The 17548-nt window shown below is 39.7% G+C and overlaps 1 protein-coding gene across 5 annotated transcripts in view; it reads left to right on the top strand.

The window, feature by feature from the left end:
* arfip1 (ADP-ribosylation factor interacting protein 1 (arfaptin 1)) overlaps positions 1-17548 on the top strand; it is a 215785-nt gene that overhangs the window by 186140 nt on the left and 12097 nt on the right. For all 5 annotated transcript variants that reach the window (XM_060827521.1, XM_060827512.1, XM_060827505.1 and 2 more), the window contains 2 exons: positions 7672-7893; positions 15393-15550. In XM_060827521.1, coding sequence (XP_060683504.1) covers positions 7672-7893; positions 15393-15550 — 380 coding nt within the window. The remainder of the gene's footprint in view (positions 1-7671; positions 7894-15392; positions 15551-17548) is intronic.

The raw sequence follows: 17548 nt of genomic DNA on the forward strand, positions 1-17548 counted from the left end.
TTGAAATGCTGCCATAAAGTTTTTGTATCATGTAAATTTGAAGTTAAAGTCTGTTGCCCAGTTTCCTGCTCTTGAAAACTGTAATTTGTCATGGATATTAAAACATAAGAGCAGGTGTATAGACTCTTCAGCCCTTTGACTCTGTTCTGCTTTGAAATATGTTCATCACATCTTCTATCTCGATATTATATTTGTGTTTTCTCTCTGTTCTTCTGATGCCTGTAATATTTAAGCAATTTTTCTTGACAATGACTCTGCCTTCTCTGGTAGACAATTCCACAGGTTCATTAACCTTTATGTGAAGTTTTTGTTCTCTCTTTTCAGAACAGCGCTGGCGCAGTAAGTAGTGTTTGGGCTCCTGATGCTGTCCGCTTCAGGCAGGCTGCATCTTTCTCTTTTGCGTCTTTTTCTTTCTCTTTTTTTTTTCAGTTTCTGACGTTGTGGGAAACCTGGAGCGGTGTTTGCCGTGTCATGCAGGACACCTGACTGTGTTGGCCCTGGGGTGTGGACTCAGTGGATTGTTCGTGGGGATGGTGCCTGGAGCAGGGATTCCTGTCTGCTGTGCACCTGGGACACGGGGACTCCTTGAGGCTAGGGATACCTTATAGGGGACCTAGAGCTGTGTTTGAAGTTTATGGGCGGCACGGTGGCACAGTGGTTAGCACTGCTACCTCACAGCGCCTGACTGTGTGGAGTTTGCACGTTCTCCCCATGTCTGCATGGGTTTCCTCCCACAGTCCAAAGAAGTGCGGGTTAGGTGAATTGGCCATGCTAAATTGCCCGTAGTGTTAGGTAAGGGGTATATGTAGGGGTATGGGTGGGTTGCGCTTCGGCGGGTCGGTGTGGACTTGTTGGGCCGAAGGGCCTGTTTCCACACTGTAAGTAATCTAATCTAACCTCTTGTACAGAAGAGGGACTCTATTTATGTAATTGCTTTTTATAACTCAAGATGGTGCCAGATTGTGGCAACCAAACACGTTTCACTGTATCTTTGTAGATAAATGGGACAGTAAATAAATGACTAATAAAAGGCCTGCTCCATATCCTAAGGCCGTAACCCCGGTTCTAAACTCTCAACGAGGAAAAACATCCTGGAATGTAATTTGTCCATTCCTGTTAGAATTTTATAAACAGATCCCCTTTCATCTTCCTTGTGTGAGACAAGGAGATCAAACCTGAATGCAATACTCCAGGTATGGTCTCACAAAGGCCCTGCATGACTGCAGTAAGACATCCCAACTTCTGAAATTAAATCCTTTTGCACTGAAGGCCAACAAACCAATTGCCTTCCTAGTTGTTGTACTTGCCTACTTTGATTTCTTTGCACATCCAACAATGAAATAAAACTCTGCCATTGTATTTTTCATTCCAAAATATGTGACTTTGTATCTAACCACATTTTAGCCATATGTTTGTCAACTCACTCAAATTATTTTAATGACCTTTAAGTCTCCTTGCATCCTCCTTACGACACACAATTCTGCCCAGTCAGCAAACTTTGAAATATTGTATTTAGTTCCCTCATCCAGATCATGTGTATATATATACACATATATATCATGACTATCTGGGACCCAAGCACTGATCCTTGTGGTATTGCACTCATCACTGACTGCCACCTGGGGAAAATGTTTTTTTTTCAATTCTCTGTTTCCTGTCTGTCAATCAGTTCTCAGTTTATACCAATATTTTATGCTTTAATTTTGTCCAGTAATCTCTTATTTGGGACCTTTTATCAAAGCTAAATACACCACATCCACTGATTTTTCCAGTAACTGTATAACCAGTTACATCTTCAAAAAAATCTGTAGTAGATTTGTTAAACATGATTTGCTATTCATAAACCCATGCTGCCTTTGTCAAATTGTTACAAATCACACCCCACTATACCGAGAGTCATCGCAGAAGTTAAAGGCTTTAAAATGAACAGATGAAGATTTTCTAATTTACCCAATTGTCAGACACAAGCTGATAGAAAGCACAGTCCAGGTTTTTGCACTTTACAAGACTTACTGCTTATTACAAATATTTCGACTCTAGTTGCATTTAATTTTACAAATCATTGGTATGTAGCACTACTAATTAAACTCTAATCCCCTTGTGGACTTTCCCCTATACACAGGCACATGAAGGGAAGGGGAAAAAAGCATGAACAGAAGGCAGTTCAGTAGTCTTTGTTCAGGAGATCTGATAAGAAGTTTCTTGCTGATCAGGAGGTTTATTCTCAGACGTCCTTTTCTGAATGCTTTCACTGGTTTACATGAGGCACAACCTGGCTATTTCACTTAAAATGTCAATGACTTATCAAAGTAAAAATCACATCTTACAGCTGAAGGAGAAATAAGCTTGTTTTCTTCAAGTTGTAAGTGGGTTTTAACTGCAGAGAGAAGGTCCCTGAACTAGGGGAAATCTGATTACTTCTATCTGTGTTTTGTTCCCAGGCCCAGGCTGTTCATTTACGTGAAAACCAATCTCTCAGTTGTTGGCAAGCAAAAGGCCTTTGCCATTGTTAACCGGTCACTAGTCCAGAGACCAATTAATTACTTGTTGCCAACCAAAACTGAAAGTGCGCACAATGCCTTGGCATCAGTTTGTCTGCAATTCCTGCTTATTCAAGCACCTATTTACACTGTGCCTGACTTGACAAGTTATTTGCTTTTTAAAACATGCAGCAAACACTGGTTTTAAAACAGTTCTTTCTCATTTCAGTCAGCAATTTTAAAAAGCACAAATATAAAAAGACATGTTTGCTTTTTCATAACCTGTTAATGCTTTCTGAATGTTTCATTGTCATGCCTTTTACAAAAGGTGCAGGCACTCTCCTTATTCCTGATGTTTGCCAACTGCTCTGCAATTCCTTTTCTTTGTCTCACTCTATTTTCAAAGTGATCACAACTCCCTCCCATCCCAATCTGTAGACAAATCTCTAGAATTTCCAGAGCTACTTCCTTTAGAACTGTGGAATGTCGATTATCAGGCCTGGGCGATTTCCTTTAATTCCACCCTCTCACTAGATCCAGGTTCCCAAACATTCCTAGGAGAAAGTGAGGACTGCAGATGCTGGAGATCAGAGCTGAAAATGTGTTGCTGGAAAAGCGCAGGTCAGGCAGCATCCCAGGAGCAGCAGAATCGACATTTCGGGCATGAGCCCTTCTTCCTGAAGGAGGGCTCATGCCCGAAACGTCGATTCTCCTACTCGTTGGATGCTGCCTGACCTGCGCTTTTCCAGCAATACATTTTCATCCCTAATATTTCTGGGAGGTTATTTGTACCCTTTTGTGAAGACAGAACCAAACTGTTCAATTTTTCTGCCAAATCTTTGATCCTCTTTATAATTTGGCCAGTTTCTGATTATAAGGGACTTGCATTTGTCTTTACCGATCTTTTTCTCCACGTATTTACACAGGATTGAATGGATAAATGTATGTCCCCTCCAGTTCTGTTCTCGTACTATTGTTCCCCTCTTGATCAAACTCTTTGTCCTCTTGGTGATTTCTAAAATGCTCCCAATCTTCAGGCTTGCTGCTTTTGCTGACAGTTTTATTTGTCTCTTCTTTGGGACTCATACAATATCTAATTTATTTCATGAACCATGGTTGAGTCACCATTCTGTTTTATTTCTGTGCCAGACAGGAATGAATATTTGTTGATATTTCCCTTATTCTTCCTTTATCCTCCAACTTTTAAAACCCAATATTAAAACAGGAAGTGCTAAGAATACTCTGATCTTCAAGAACTAGAATTACTAACATTGTACTCCCTCTTCAGATTTTGTCAGAAGTGCTTTTTATAGCAGTATTTTCTGTTATCATTTCAAATTTCCAATCTCTCCCTTTGGTTTTGAATTTCAGCCTTTAAATCACCAGTCACTGCTTCTGATTTTCATCATCTTCTCTTTTCAGTATTGGTGATCACCTGAACCTTGGACATTGATTGAATTGTCAGTGTAAAGATCATACGTGTTTACTAGATGTGCTGCTCAAACTAAAAACTGCATCTATATTGCTAATGAGTATAAACAAGAGAGCTCCACCCTGTCTGTTGAAGCCTAATGGCACCAGTGTAAGACTGAGAAAGCAGGCTGACAAAATTAATAGCCTAAGTAGCAATTACTTTTTGGATAACAATCCTGATCGCAGCATTTTCTGATTATTCAAAATTAAAAGCACATTAATTTTTTTTTCTATTTTGCATTATACTGAATGTTGAACTGAAATTTTGTATAAATCTCAATGTAGTGAGGAAATGGGAATCTGATCAGAAGTTTTATAAATTAGTGTCACAATTGAACATTGATGAAACGTGAGCACGTCGGATTTAACGTTTACGATATAAGGATCTTGCCAAGGCATTTACCGTACCATTCCTGCTTCAAAGATCAACTATAATTAATGTCATGATTAAAATTTTTGTTCACACCTATCTGCTGCCTTAACTAATGCTTTATTCAGTTGCAACTGAACAGAATATTTGTAGGAATTAACCATTAAATCAGCAAATTATATTAACTAAAATGGTAGATTTTATAATTATACAGAATATTTTGAAAAAAATAACACTCAATTAGGAAATCAACTTGATGAGTCACATTATCCCACTCATGAAGGAGCCAGGGTGTCACTAAAGCAAAGCTGATGGGATTGAGTGGGTTGAAACCATGAGCACAGTTGCAGATTCTGTGTTTAGTCACATTGTTAATAGTGACAGATTGTGGAGGTGATCAAGATGGGATTGTTGCTATTGCTGTTGAACCATCGAGGCGTTTGCTGTAACTTTTCAGGAGTGATGTGTGGCACCACATGTAGGTGCAACAATAGTGGCAGAATGTTCTTTCTAATAATACGATGGAAAAATTCCAGTGATTGGCAATGCTGATTATCTTTGAAATGCACAAGGCAATTAGTCTATCAAAATTCAACGATGGGTATGCTACTTTTTCAAAAAAGGGAACTACCTTCCTCACCGTTCCTTTTTATTAAATTGTTATTTTCTGAATGCTCCCTTTGCCTCGTTCTGGTGTGTGAGTAATCAATGCTGCCAATAAGATTTGTGAGCTTCGAATGTTTTTTTTTGTATCTAGCTCTTTGACCATTGGGATTCTTTGGGTAGCTACATTGTGCTCATGTGCTTTAGAGGGGCTGAAGGGCTATTGAGGTTGTTCCGGTCGTTGCAGGTAGTATTCATTTTTTCAAGTGATCTTAAGCTCTGAAATGTTCGCCATCTCTGACCATTGCACTCTGTGTTTTATAATCAGCGAATAGGCAGAGTTTATGATCTATGAAATTTAAATGTAATGCCTTAATTCTAATCATTCTGCATAGATGAGGTTTGCCCTTTTGAAATGCTTTAATTTCTGAATATGAATCTTGTCACAATAGACTTCCACAGATAAATAAAAATTCAAAAAACACTCAGGTCTGGTAGCATGTGCGGGGAAAGACATGTAAATGTCTCTGATCTCCGACATGTAAATATAGATTAGGTATATTTTAAGCAAGTACTGAGACAGTGAGAATGCACTTGGGGATATGTGGGTGTAGATTGGACGGCAAAAACAAAAGGGAAAGCCTTTGATAGGGTTGGAAGCAAGAGTAATATAAACAATAAAAAAGACGATGGTACAAGGTGGAAGGATCACCATGAATTAAGTAAATAAACAGATGGACTTATGGAATGTGGTGGATGGAAAGAGCAAAGTTGTTATCAGTACAGGTTGATTGAGGAAATGAGAGCAGTTAACATTGTCGAGCTTAATGTTGGAATGCTCACGCATTGCCTTTACAGCCCTTCCAGTATGACAACCCTGCTATTATACACACATTTCCCCTCCCCTTTCAGCATTCTGAACGGCCATGTCAGTGGCCCATTCTTCTGTCAATCATTGCCCATCCTTGAGCATCTTCATACAAGAGCATCGGATGCAGAATCGACTGTTTCACATCCTCCCTTCTGACTGACCATGCACCATAACACCATAACTAAGTGTAACTAGTATTTAAAAAACAAAGGTTTGCATTGATATACCACCTTTTGATGCTTACAGGACAGCCCATAGCACTTTACAGCGACTGAAGTACTTTGGAAGTGTACTTTGTTTAACGTAGAAAATATGGCATTTACATACAGCCTACCTCCGCAAACAATAGTGTGATGATTACCAGGTAGTCTGTTTTTAGACACAACTGTAACTCTATTACTCCCCTTCAGAATTATGCCATGGGATCTTTTACAACACTTGAGAGGACTGGTGGAACCTCAGTTTAACTTGTACTCGTAAGGATTTACTTATCTTACTTTCAATTTGCTGCCCATAAAGCAATCTCCATTACATCTGTAGTCTCCTACATTTGTGATGTCTCTTTCATTTGCGGCCTGTGCTATGCTGCAAGACCAAACGGAGGGCTGGTAATCACTTTCTGAACACCTCTGTTCAGCACGGCCCTGAGCCACTACTTGCCAAGTGAATTCTCTTTATCTTTTGATTAGGCACATTACAGCCTTCTGGGCTCAACATCAGTTTTAAGAATGAGATTCTAGTCGCCATCTGTATTTTTTTATATATAGATAGTAAGTAATGATGATGATCCTGTTTTTCCTCACTCATCCCATCATCTTTCCTTTTGTTAAAAGCAAAATGCTGCAGATGCTGAAAGTCTGAGACAAACAGAACGCTGAAGAAACGCAGCAGATCTGGCAGCATTTGTGGAGAGAGAAATACAGTATATGATTTGGGTCTGGTGTGACTCTTCAGTACACAGTGCTGACATTCACAGTTCTAATGAAATCACAGTCCAGTGTTTACCTTCCCTTTTGTTGTCTTACCTCATCGCACTTCCAATCCAATCATGATTGAATTTCTCCTGCTTCGCTCTCTACATACAGATCTTCCTTATAGTTCTTTCCTTGTGTTCTCTATTCCCTACCTTTTCTTTGTTTGTGTTTGCTTAAAGCCTATGATATCTATTTTTCAGTTCTTGTCAGAGTTGAGATGTTAACTGTTTGTCTCCACAGATGCTGTCAGACCTGAGTATTTTGGACATTTTCTCTTTGTTTGAGTTCAGTATCAATGGAACCTTTTTCCTTATTGACTTTGACAGACTTCACAGCTGAATGCTACCATAGAACAAAACAATGTCTAGTCTGTTTTGCTCTTCCAAATAATTTTCGTATTCCTTGTTTTCAGTACAGAGATTGGGAAATTGACGAGATAGCTTTTATGTTCTTTCTCCAGGTCTTTTTTCTGCCTTTTGGAGGAGGTCAGTCTTACTGACATTTGTTTTAGATGTCTTGACTACCCCCTCAGGATCCTTCCAAAAGAGGACTTATTCTGGAGTTAGCCTAGCTACTTTTAATCTCCTCTTCCATTCTGTACACCCACTAATACATGGATTGGTGTCTGTCTGCTGTGGTGCTGCAGAATGCCATTTTTATCCAAAGGAGTTTCGTTGTGATGTACCATGTTATGAGTAATCAATGGTCTCTTGTTTTAGTAAAATTTATTGAAAGGCTGTTAACTAGCAGACATTAAACCTATAATATAAGTAAACAGCAGCTTAGTACGAGTTAATGTTAAGTCAATGTTATGTTCTAAAGTAAACACCTCTGTCTTTTTGCTAATTTATTTTTTATTTATTTCTGACAAAATAAGTTGCTTTGTAATTTTTTTTGCAGTGTACACGACAGGTCCTGTCTGAAAAGTTAGGTCGTGGCTCAAAGACTGTGGATCTGGAGCTTGAATCCCAGATAGAAGTACTGAGGGAGACCAAGAAGAAGTATGAAAATCTCCTGCGACTAGCTCGACAATTGGCAACACAGTTCTACCAAGTAGTACAGACACAGCGACAACTGGGAGATGCTTTTGGAGAACTTAGTGTGAAGTCTCCAGAGCTCCATGTAAGTCATTTATTTATTTCCTGATCTTTAAAATTTATTGTATTTTTACTGATTTATCATAAGATTGTTTGATTGTGGACCCTTATAAGGCACTAGTGAGCTACACTGTGGACTGATGACATGCACTTTCATGCAGGATTTTCAATGTGACAGAACTTTATCTTGCCAAAAACAAGCTGCTACAAGAGTTGAAAATTATGCTCGCTCAGGGAGCATGAGACTCTTTTATTTAATATATGGCTTGTTCTAGACTTTGTATTCCAATTTATCCATTTCTTTGTGATGTTGCTGTGCTCTTGAGTTTGAAAATGCATCTGCAGTTAATCAGTTCAAAACATACTTTGGCTCTACTGGAGCTGCAATTCTTCTAGATTTCAGTGAAAGTCTTATAGGTTGATAAATGTTCCCTCTGAACGGCAATCTCTCCCTCAATGTCAGCAAAATGAAGGAGCTGGTCATTGACTTCAGGAAGCCAAGTGGTTGGACACGCCCCTGTCCGCATCAATGGTGATGAAGTGGAGGTGGTGGAGAACATTAAGTTCCTGGGAATGATGGTCACCAACAATCTGTCCAGGTCCACCCACATTGACACTACGGTTAAGAAAGCACAGCAACACTTCTGCCTTCCTCAGGAGGCTAAGGAAATTCAGCACGTCCATCAAGACATTTACAAATTTTTATAACTGTACCACAGAAAGCATCCTATCTGGGTGCAACACAGCATGGTACGGCAACTGCTCTACCCAAAACCAAAAGGAACTACAGAGAGGTGTGACCACAGCCCAGTCCATCAGCAAGCCATTGACTTCATCTAGACTTCCGCTGCATCAGGAAGGCAGCCAACATAATCCAAGACCCCTCCCACACAGGTTATACACTCATCCATCCTCTTCATTTGAGTAGAAGATATACAAGTTTGTATGCATGTAGCTTCAAAAACAGCTTCTTCCCCGCTGTTATCAGACATTTGAATGGACTCTTTAATGTTAGTCTCTCTCTACACCTTCCTGGCAGCTGTAACATTGAATTCAGTTCTGTTACCCTGATGTATTTGCATAATACAGTCTGCCTGTAAAGCATATAAGACAACACTTTTTACTGTACAGTCTGTTCTGCTCTCATGCTTGTTTCTTCAACAAAAATTGGCTTTAACACAATCCAAGAATTTAGACCGTTATTTGTAGAATGTGAACTTTCTTTACATTATTGGCTATAATGTGATTCCGACCCCATTAGTTTCAATGGTACAGCTAATGCGCAAATTTCTTATAATGCAAGATTGGATGAGGACAGAACTATCGCACTGTATCAGAATCGACTGTACCTCGGTACACAGTAATAAATGCCACACTGAAGCTACTACATGCAGTTTAAATAGCAGAAATACTACAGTGTAGTCAAAGCTAAATGATGCAGCAACCAAGGAGCTACCTTTGTAGCTCCCATCCAGTTATGAATGGTTGTGGTCAATTAAACAGCTAACTAGAGAGCTGGTTCTGCAAACATTACCATTCTCAATGAGGGTGAAGGGCTTCGGCCCGAAACATCGATTCTCCTGCTCCTCAGATGCTGCCTGACCGGCTGTGCTTTTCCAGCACCTCACTCTCAACTCTGATCTCCAGCATCTGCAGTCCTCATTTTCTCTGAATGATGGTGAAGCCCAGCACATCAATGCAAAAACGAAGCCTGAAGTATTTGTAACTACCTTTAAGCAGAGTGCATTATCCAACTCTGTCTGTATTGGTCCCAAGCATCACAGTTGCTAGTCTTCAGCCAATTCAATTTGTCCCCTGTGATAGCAGGAAACTCATGAAGGAAGTAATTCCTCCAAACACCAGTGGCCCTGGCAACATTCATCTGTGGTATTGAAGATTTGTAATCCCGAGGTCCTTGACAAGCTGTTCAGTGCAATTACAACATCTGTACAGCATCTGGTTAACCATTTGAAAGTTATCCAGGCATACCACTTCTTTCACAGATCCCATCCAACCTCTTCTCCAACCCTATCCCCCCCATCAGTCTACCCTCCGTAATCAGTTAAGGAATGAAATGTGTCATCAATTTTGCTGTTAAGCAGCACTTAGGTTTTTACATAATGATTAAAAGTTTTACAAGGAAATGTGCTAGTAAGGTCTCATTTTCAGCAGACACCTGAATTTTAAACTCCAGGAGTCAGAGTGTGAATTGTTACATTTAACTAAAAACCGCCAGGGCCCCTCATTAACATTGTGCTTTGTTGTCTTTTGTTATGGATAACCAGATAATTTTCCATTCTAAAATTTAGTTAATTCCATAAACTAGTAAAACATTGGGACATTCTTTGTGCTTTGCAGCCAGCTAAATATGTTTTGAAGTGTGCTGTTCTAATGTAGCATGACAACATCAGTAATGGGACTGGATCAGTTGAGGAAACCTGGTTGGCATGGACAAGTTGAGCCAAAGGGCCTGTTTCCATGCTGTATGAATTTATGACTCTAAGAGCACAGTTGCTGTGTGTATGAGTCCAGACAGCATTCAGATGCATCTCTCAATTTACCCATAGCAGCACAGCTGTTATTGTGGTACCTAGTTGCTTGTTGAGTATCAATCAATTCATGGTTTAAGCCAGGGTTTCCTCCAAGTTCTACGTACTGTAGCCATCTTCAATAAAAGCAAAATATGGCAAATCTGAACTGAAAACAGAAAATTCTGGAGAAAATCAGCAGATCTTGCAGCATGTGAAAAGTGTTCTAAAGAAAAATCATTAGGCTGTCCCAGCAAAGGAAGGGGCAGTTTGGAAATGAGCCCAGTCAAATGAAAGGCACATCAGCAGAGGAGCACTTTGGAGAGAGAGAGAGAGACAGTATTATACGGTTAGATTAAAAATAATTACTAAAAAGGATAAGGATGGGCCAAAGTAAATGTTCTAAACTGGAGAAAAGCTACTTTTATTAAGCTATCATTCGGCCTGGACTGGGAGTAATTACTTACTGATAAAATTGTGTTATGGCAATGGTAGGTATTCAAGGAGGACTGATTTGGAGATGCCAGTGTTGGACTGGGATGTACAAAGTTAAAATCACACAACACCAGGTTATAGTCCAAAAGGTTTAATTGGAAACACTAGCTTTCAGAGCGCCGCTCCTTCATCAGGTGATAGTGGAGGACACAATTTTAAGACACAGCATTTATAGCAAAAGTTTACAGTGTGATGTAACTGAAATTATACATTGAAAAATACCTTGTTTGTTTGTTGAGTCTTTCATCTGTTCAAAAACCATGATACTTCACTTGTTTCATGTGTAAATCACAAAATTATTTTTTACAAGTTACATTCTCAGGTTAACTTGGTGTTAGCCAGACAATATGCTGAAAGTGTTAGCCCCCTATATTCTCTGTCTGTGCATAATGTTGAGACCGATTCTAATCTAAAAAGTGAGATAATGGTTTTACATGAATTCATGCAGTCTTTGAGCAAAGTACAATGTAATTCTGCAAGTACAAATTCACCCCACAAATGTATATGTGTGCATGTGGGGTTTTGTGTGTGTGTCTGTGTCTGTCTGGGGTGGGGGGGTTGTGAGTGTGGGGGAGAGTGTATATGTGTGTGCATGTGAGTGTAGAATGTCCAAGTCTATAAGGGGGAGTGTGTTTGTCTGTAAGGGTGTGTGAGTGAGTGTCTGTGTATACATGTGTGTGGACGTAGAAGTGTCTGTGTATGCGTGTGTCTGTGTCTGTGTGTGTGTGTGTGTATAGGGGTGCATGTGTGTGTGTATATGAATGTGAAGGAGTGTGTATGGTGCAATGGAGTCACCTGTAGTGTGACATGAACCCAAGGTCCCGGTTGAGGCCCTCCCTCTGGGTATGGAACTTGGCTACCAGCCTCTGCTTGGCCACTTTTCATTGCTGACTGCCCCAAAATCCGTCTTGGAGGATGCTCACCCAAAGGTCCAAAGTTGCATGGCCTGGACCACAGAAGTGCACCACCTCACAGACTTAGACACACTACACTCACATACACTCTCTCACACTCGCAACCCCCCATCCCAGACACACACACACGCACACGCACGCACACACAGAGAGACACACACACTCACACAGAGACACAGACACACACACAGACACAGACACACGCACATACATATACGTTTGTGGGGTGAATTTGTACATGCAGGGTTACATTGTACTTTGCTCAAAAACTGCATGAATCCATGTAAGACTCTGTTATCTCACTTTTTAGATTAGATTCAGTCTAAACATCATGGCACAGACAGAGAACACAGGGCTAACACATTCAACATAGTGTCTGGCTGACACCAATTGTTACAGAGAACCTGAGAATGCAACTTCTAAAAAACAGTTTTTGAATTATACATGAAACAAGTGAAACTATCATGCTATTTGAACAGATGAAAGACTCAACAAACAATCAAGGTATTTTCTAATGTATAATTTCAGTTACATCACATTATAAACTTTTGTAAAATTCTGTGTCTTACAATTGTGTCCTCCACAACCACCTGATGAAGGAGCGTCGCTCCGAAAGCTAGTGCTTCCAATTAAACCTGTTGGACTATAACCTGGTGTGGTGTGATTTTTAACTAAATTCAAGGAGGGAATAGAGTCATACACCATGGAAACAGACCCTATGGTGCACTTCGTCCATGCCGACCAAATTTCCCAAACTAATCTGGTCTCGCTTGCCTGTGTTGGGCCCAAATCCCCCTCAATCTTTCCTATTTTTATAGTTATCCAAATGTCCCTTAAAAGTTGTAACTGTGCCTGCATCTACCACTTCCTCTAGCAGTTCATTCTACACATGAGCCACTCTGAGTAACCTCTGCGTGAAAAAGTTGCCTCTCAGGTCCCTTTTAAATCTTTCTCCTCTCACTTTAAAAGTATACCCCCTAGTTTTGAACTCATCCACCTTGGGGAAAAGACCTTTGCCGTTCACCTTATCTATGCCCCTCATGATTTTATAAATCTCTACAATATAATAGCATGAGTTTTGGATCAAAAAGGTCCCATTAAGACAAGGGTGGGCCAAGATCAGAGAACCCTGGGTTTCAAGGGTCATAAAGGTTAGGATTAAGGCAATAACAGTAGTGCTCAATAACAGTAGATGCCAAGTGCTCAATATGGCAGAGATGTGTAAAAGGTGCAGGGGATAATTAAACTAGTGAATGAGAAAGCATTGACAAGTAGAATAAAGGAAAACCCAAACAATTTTTAAAGTATATAGAGAGCAAGAAAATAACTAGCAAAGAGTAGGCCCAGTAGAGACTATGCATGTAACCTGTGTGTTAACCTCAAAAAACATGAGCACAGTCGTCAATGAAAATTCACAATGGACAAGAAAAACATGGTTTTATACATCAGGATGAAGGACTTTGAAATATGAAAAGAAATTAACATAGAGAGTGGGTGTCTTTTCCTTAGGATGGGGGATTTCAAGACTTGGGGGCAAATGTTTTTACACAGGCTGGTTCATGTCAGGAATGAACTTCCTGTGGAAATGTTCGATGGAGGCATGGTTACAGCTTTTAAAGTACACTTAGATAAGTACATGCATAGGTTAGCTTTGGAGGGAAATGGGCCAGGAGCAGGCTGGTGGGACTAGTTTAGTTTGGGATTATGTTTGGCATGGACTGGTTGGACTGAAGGATCTGTTTCCGTGTTGTATGAATCTGTGATTCGAAGTACTAACAGGTTTAGCAGCCTTAGAAGTATAAATCTACAAGCCCAGTCAAGATATGTATGTTGACTGAGGCATTAATTTTCAAACCTTCTCTGGCTACAAGTGAAGTGTTAGAGGACTGGAGGACGACTAACATTGTCCCATTATTTTAAGAAATGGGACAGATGAGATGGATCAAGAAATTACAGACCAGTCAGTCTAACCTTGATGATGATGATATTACAAAGAATTGAGGGACAATATATATTACACCTGGAGCAACACTGATTAACCATGCATGGATTTGTTGAGGAAAGATTGGGTTTGTCAGATTTGTTCAGACGTTTTGAGGAGGTAACCAGGAGTGTTGATGAAGATAGTGCATTTAATGTGGTTTAAATGGACTCCAACATGACTTTTGCAGAGGTCCCTCATGGCAAACCTGTCAAGAAAGTAGGAGTTCATGGGATCTAAGACAAAGTGGTATGTTGGTTCCAAAGTTGGCTGAAATACTGGAAGCAGAGGGCAATAGTAGTGGGATGTTTTGGTGAATGGAGATCTGTTTCCACTGAGGCTCCATGGAGCACAGTGCTGGGGGCCTTCCTGTCTGTAGTGTACATTACTGATTTGGACTTAACTGTAAGAGGTGTAATTGAGCAATTCGTAGATGACATAGAATTTGGAGGGGCGGTAAATATTGAGGAAGTTGTGGGAAAAGTATCCGGTGGTTGGAGCAAGAGCAAATAGAATTCATTGCAAAAAATAATGAAGTAATGCAATTGATGTGGGCTAACCAGGCAAAGGGTTACACTAGGAATGGTAGGACCCTGGAAAATACTAAAGATAGAGAGACTTTGGTATACATATCCACAGATGCCTGAAGGCATGTTTAATACACTAGGTACACGAGGTAATTAAAACAGAATATGAAATAGTTAATTTCATTAGCCCTTGACATAGAATTCAAGAGAAGGGAGGATATGTTGGAACTGTACAAACTGACTAGGCTACAACTAGAGTATTGTGTGCAGATCTGGTCACCACATTATAGGAAAGATGTTATTGCACTCAAGATGGTGCTTAGGACATTTACCTGGATGCTGCCTGGGCTAGAGGGCTTGAGCTTTGAGGGAAGATTGAACTGGCTGGGATTGTCTTCCCTGGAGCAGTGAAGGTTGTCAGAGATGTATTAGATTATAAGGAGCCTAGGTGGGATGGGTAGGAACACGCTTTTTTCCCATAGGTAAAGGGAGCATCGATTTAAGATAAGATGGAAAAGGCTAAGGGGGGTTTGAGGAAAACACTTTCTGTCCAGCAGTGTAGGAATCTGGAACTCTGTGCCTGAATGGGCGGTTGAATCAGAAATTCTCATAATGTTCTCTTGTGTTGATTATCCTCTGGGCTACGGGTGAAGAGCTGGAAATAGATTTGTCTAGTCAGATCTTTTTTTGACCAGCTGGGCCAAATGCTGCCTCCTGTGCTGTAAACACCTGACTCTGAAACACAAAACATTTATTCTGGTTCTCTGTCCACAGAGGCTGCCAGACCTGTTGAATTTCTCCAGCACTTTGTTTTTATTTCTGCAGTCATCTGGTTTCTCTCTAACTAGGAACTTTGCCCCCATCCCTAAGTTTACACAAAACCACATGGTATCAGTCATAAAAATGTTCAAAAATGTAACTACTGTCATCTATATCTTGTTCTTGAGTGTGTTCAGCTAAAATTTTAACATTACATAGCTCTGATTTATATTTATTGGTATACTGTGTTTAGGTATTTCATGGAGCCTCCTCACTGGTCTTTATGTATGCATGCAAATTTTATTCTCTTTGTATTTCAGGAAGAGTTTGGATATAATGCTGAAACCCAGAAGTTGCTGTGTAAAAACGGGGAGACGCTGCTTGGAGCAATTAATTTTTTCATTTCCAGCGTAAATACTTTGGTGAACAAAACAATTGAAGACACATTAATCGCAGTAAAACATTATGAAAATGCCAGGTACATCATTTGTAATGGTGCAATTTGATAAAATATTAATTGAATTTTACAGCTGCTATTTCCAAAACAATATAGTGCTTTTACTTAGTTTATATGGGTGTTGTTAAAATTCAGAAAAATACGTATTCAACTGTATCCATGACACATGTAGAACTTGATTTCACAGATTGTGCATATTGCTTCCAACCTGTAATGAGCAGACATTTCCTGTTAGCTGCACGCAGTTCATTAGGAAGAAGTGGACTCTAATGGAGTCTAATTGGATTCCAATCCCACATTATAAAAGAAGTGTTTTCCAATTTACAGTTGATCCTCTGACTAAGATTACCGTCCTGTTTCTTAATGCACTAGACCTCAAATTTATTTAATTTGTGTGCCCTGTCCTTTCATTTGCCCTAGTTATGTTATATACATTGGTCATGCACTGCACAACTGATGCTTGATGATGTTCATATTGTAGAATTATTTGTGGTGAAGTATTTGATGCAAATCTGAAACATACTCTAGTGCTGATCACTGAAGTCTTTCTCTCCCAAACACACACTCAATGCCAGAAAAACCAGCTTTAGAGAACATTTCAATATGAAAGCATTTCCTTGATGTTCATTATCAATGCAGATGCAGTGACCTCCTTAACTTTGTTTAAGACTGAACTGGAAATGCACTGTTGTAACACAAGATGTGTACTTCAGTCTTCAGCAAAAAAGGATGATACAGGTCAAGCAGTGTTTTGTACAAGACACTGTTAGTGTTGACTGAGTATTTATATCATTGACACTTTCTTTTATGACATTTTGTTATCTGTGGTAGCTTTGAATTAGGCATGTTGTCTCAGCATCAGATTTGAACATTGTAGGTCTTATGGTCTAATAATTGTTTAACTTTCCCATGATATGAATATATGTATTTCCTCAATTAAACACATGTATAATTTTAACTTTTCAATTCCCATTTGTTCCAATAAAGTTATTACTTTTTCCTTTCTTCCCCTCTTTGCTGTTTTCAAACCCACTACCCCCTACTGAATAGGGCCACTCCTTTATATATGGCTGAATCGGCACAAAGAACTCCTTAGTACCTCACCTATTGATTGATATTCATGTGTAGGCATTCAGAGTGAATATCAGTAGGTCCTATGTAAGGTTTATCATATATCTGATCTTGTTCTGATGGGTTTTCAGTTCTCCTTGGCTTCTTCTAACTCCCTCCCTCTCATCTTCCAATATCAAACCATGTCACCTTTCGTTTCCCCATTCTTAAGTATTTCCCTCATCCACTATAACCCATCATTACTCCTGCCTTCAGTCACCAATGCAATTATTCAGGCATGAATCCCATTATAGAAAGTCATGGTTTTCCTTTATGCATCGCTCATTATTCTCTAACAGCCCCATTATAGTAACTATTATAATGTCCTTAGAAGTAGGAATCAACTGCCTCACCTCAGTTCTCATTTGTCTTCAGGCTTAGTATGTCCCTGGAGTTAATGTCATCAATCTCTTTCCTCCTGCCCTCCACCATTCTGTTGGTTGGCTGCAGTGACAGTGAATCACCACGTCTATGCATGTTTTCCTCCAGAGTGTCTGTTCATTTTGATAAAAGCCCCTTTCTCTCTAAGTGTGGTTTATTGCCATCCTGGAATTGACTGAAAGAAGATGTTGACACCTTGCAGCACAATAACTGATCTTCCATCTCTACATTGCTGAAACTATTGTCTGATAATGTCGGTCTTAATGCCAAGCTACATGGTCACCTTTTTTGCGATTACTCCTCCATATTACTCCTTCCCCTTTTAAACATTTCACCTTGTTTTCATCTCTCCATTAAAAACTACTGTCTCCGCCCACCCCTGTCAGCTCCTCCCTGTTTATCCAAGATATTTTCCTTGTCCTTGAGATTTATTTTTCAACCATTGCAAATCGCATCTTTTGCTCTGTTTCCTACACCTCTCCCTGCAAGTAAATGTTCTTAGCCTTGATCACAACCACCTCTTATCCT

Source organism: Hemiscyllium ocellatum, chromosome 1, assembly GCF_020745735.1.
Source record: "Hemiscyllium ocellatum isolate sHemOce1 chromosome 1, sHemOce1.pat.X.cur, whole genome shotgun sequence".
NCBI lineage: Eukaryota > Metazoa > Chordata > Chondrichthyes > Orectolobiformes > Hemiscylliidae > Hemiscyllium > Hemiscyllium ocellatum.